The sequence below is a fragment of the Lycium barbarum genome, chromosome 8 (assembly GCF_019175385.1).
Source record: "Lycium barbarum isolate Lr01 chromosome 8, ASM1917538v2, whole genome shotgun sequence".
NCBI classification, from domain to species: domain Eukaryota; kingdom Viridiplantae; phylum Streptophyta; class Magnoliopsida; order Solanales; family Solanaceae; genus Lycium; species Lycium barbarum.
The window spans coordinates 118,625,067-118,627,416 of record NC_083344.1 but is presented as its reverse complement, the minus strand read 5'-3'; the positions used below and the strand labels follow the sequence as shown (position 1 = coordinate 118,627,416).

Genomic DNA, 2,350 nt, shown 5'->3' with positions numbered 1-2,350 from the left:
GCCAAGTATTTAATAGGAGAACTGGGGATAGCTGGTTGATGACAGTGGTTTATGCATTTAATACCATTGAGCAGAGGAAAAGGTTATGGCAACAATTGTATACCTTAGGACAGATGATTACCACACCATGGCTTATTTGGGGAGATTTCAATGCCATTATGTGTGCCCAAGACAGATTATATGGTGCGCCGGTTACTAGTGCTGAAGTTAAAGATTTCAATGAGTGTGTACAACAGCTGATACTTACTGAATTATCATGGCGGGTAAATTACTATACCTGGTCAAACAAGCAAAAAGGTGATGCAAGGGTATGGAGTAGACTTGATAGGGCGCTTGGTAAAGTGGATGCTACATTATGGGCATTTGGTGATTGAATACAAACTGCCCCATATCTCCGATCATTCGCCAATGCTCTTCCCACTGAAGACAGAAGTGAGAAACATTAAGGTCCCATTTAAGTTTTTGAATATATGGGCAGAACACCCAAAGTTCCTGCAAATAGTAGAAAATGAGTGGAAAAGGAAATCTAGACGGAGTAGAATGCAGGATATCAGGCAGAACTTGAAGGCACTTCGATCCCCTCTTAAAACTCTTAATTCTGTAGAATTCAGATCTATAACTGAGAATATAGACCTGGCCAGAAGTAAACTCAGTGATATTCAGCAGGCCTTGGCGCAACAATATAGTGACCAACTTACAGACGAAGAATTTCAGCTCATCCAACAGTTGGAGCAGTGGTCCTCGATTGAAGAAAGGGTCCTACAACAGAAGTCCAGAGTTAGTTGGATTAAATTAGGAGATGCCAACAACAAATACTTTAGTGCATTCATGAAAGAGAGAAAGCATAGGAAACAGATCAATGAACTCACAGCAATCACTGGTGCACAAATGACTGATCCCGAAGCCATCCAAGAAGAAATCATCCAATTTTACAAAAGCCTGATGGGGAGCTCTACTTATGCGTTTCCCGCTGTCAGTAGAAACACAATGAGAAAGTGACCTATGCTGGATCGTCACCAACAATTAATGTTGTGTGATGCAATAACAGATCAAGAAGTCTATGATGGCCTATGTGGAATTGGCGATGATAAATCTCCGGGACTGGACGGATATAATGCTTACTTTTTCAAGAAAGCATGGAGTATAATTGGCAAACAAATTACTGGGGCAGTACTTGATTACTTTGACACAGGACAGCTGAACAAAGGCGTTAATTGTACAACTATCACTTTGGTTCCCAAGGTCCCTAATCCTACTACTATAAAGGATTATCGACCTATCGCTTGTTGTACCGTGCTGTACAAAATTATTGCTAAAGTGTTAGCGGCTAGACTCCAAAAAGTACTCCCATAAATAATCTTAGAGGCACAATCAGGATTCGTACCAGGCAGGAAAATCTCAGACAATGTGATTCTGGCTCATGAATTGGTGAAATCTTATGCTAGGAAGCACATTTCACTGAGATGTATGATTAAAATAGATGTGAAAAAAGCCTATGATTCAGTGGAATGGCCATACTTGGATCAAGTTATGGAAGGCCTCGGGTTCCCTACAAAATTTAGAGACTGGATATTTGGGTGTGTTAAAATGGTGAACTATTCAATAGTTATAAGTGGTGAATCTACTAAGCCTTTCAAAGAAGATAAACAATTTAAATACCATCCAAGATGTGGCAAGCTCGGCATCACCCACTTAAGCTTTTCCGATGATCTACTCTTATTCACAAGAGGTGATCATAAATTAGTGGTAGAAATCCAAGAGAGATTCCTAATCTTTTCAAAGGCATCTGGACTCCAAGCGAATTTAAATAAAAGCTCTGTGTATTTGGGGGGCGTTGAAGACACTAAAAAAGACCTGATCATGAGACAGTTGGGATATGCGGATGGGGAATTACCTTTCAGATATCTAGGTATTCCCCTAGACACAAAGAAGCTGAAAACTACACAATGACAACCACTGATAACTAAGATAGTGTTGACACCCAATTTTGTCCCTCCTTATTTTTAGTTTACTCAGATTTCTAAACTTACTGACGAGCTAAATACTTTATTGTCACAATATTTTATTACTACTACTATTAATATCATTACTTTTATTTTCAACATTATGAGCATTACTTTACCACAAATTTTGAACAACTAGTCATCGTTTTTGTTTCAGGTTCGGATTCGTTAAATTAATTACAAGATAACACTTTGTAAAATCCTTACTTTCTATATACTAATTACTATTTATCTTCACATAATAAATATTGTACTAGTTACTAAATTAGAAGCCCGGAAATAATTAAAATAGCGGAGGAAGGACCAATATTTTTAGCCAAATTAATGGCCCCTACAAAAAAAAAAAC

The 2,350-nt window shown here is 38.1% G+C and overlaps 1 protein-coding gene across 1 annotated transcript; it reads left to right on the top strand.

The window, feature by feature from the left end:
* The first annotated feature begins 1,002 nt into the window (after positions 1-1,002).
* LOC132608212 (uncharacterized) lies at positions 1,003-1,950 on the top strand. Its single transcript, XM_060322274.1, has 2 exons — positions 1,003-1,298; positions 1,446-1,950. The coding sequence occupies exons 1-2, from the start codon at positions 1,003-1,005 to the stop codon at positions 1,948-1,950; spliced, it is 801 nt and encodes a 266-aa protein (XP_060178257.1).
* Positions 1,951-2,350: the final 400 nt, after the last annotated feature.

Coding starts and splice junctions, on each gene's coding strand:
- LOC132608212 (XM_060322274.1), top strand. CDS start 1,003: ATGCTGGATCGTCACCAACAATTAATGTTGTGTGATGCAATAACAGAT. Junction 1,299..1,445: donor ATCGCTTGTTGTACCGTGCT/GTACAAAATTAT, acceptor ATCTTATGCTAG/GAAGCACATTTCACTGAGAT.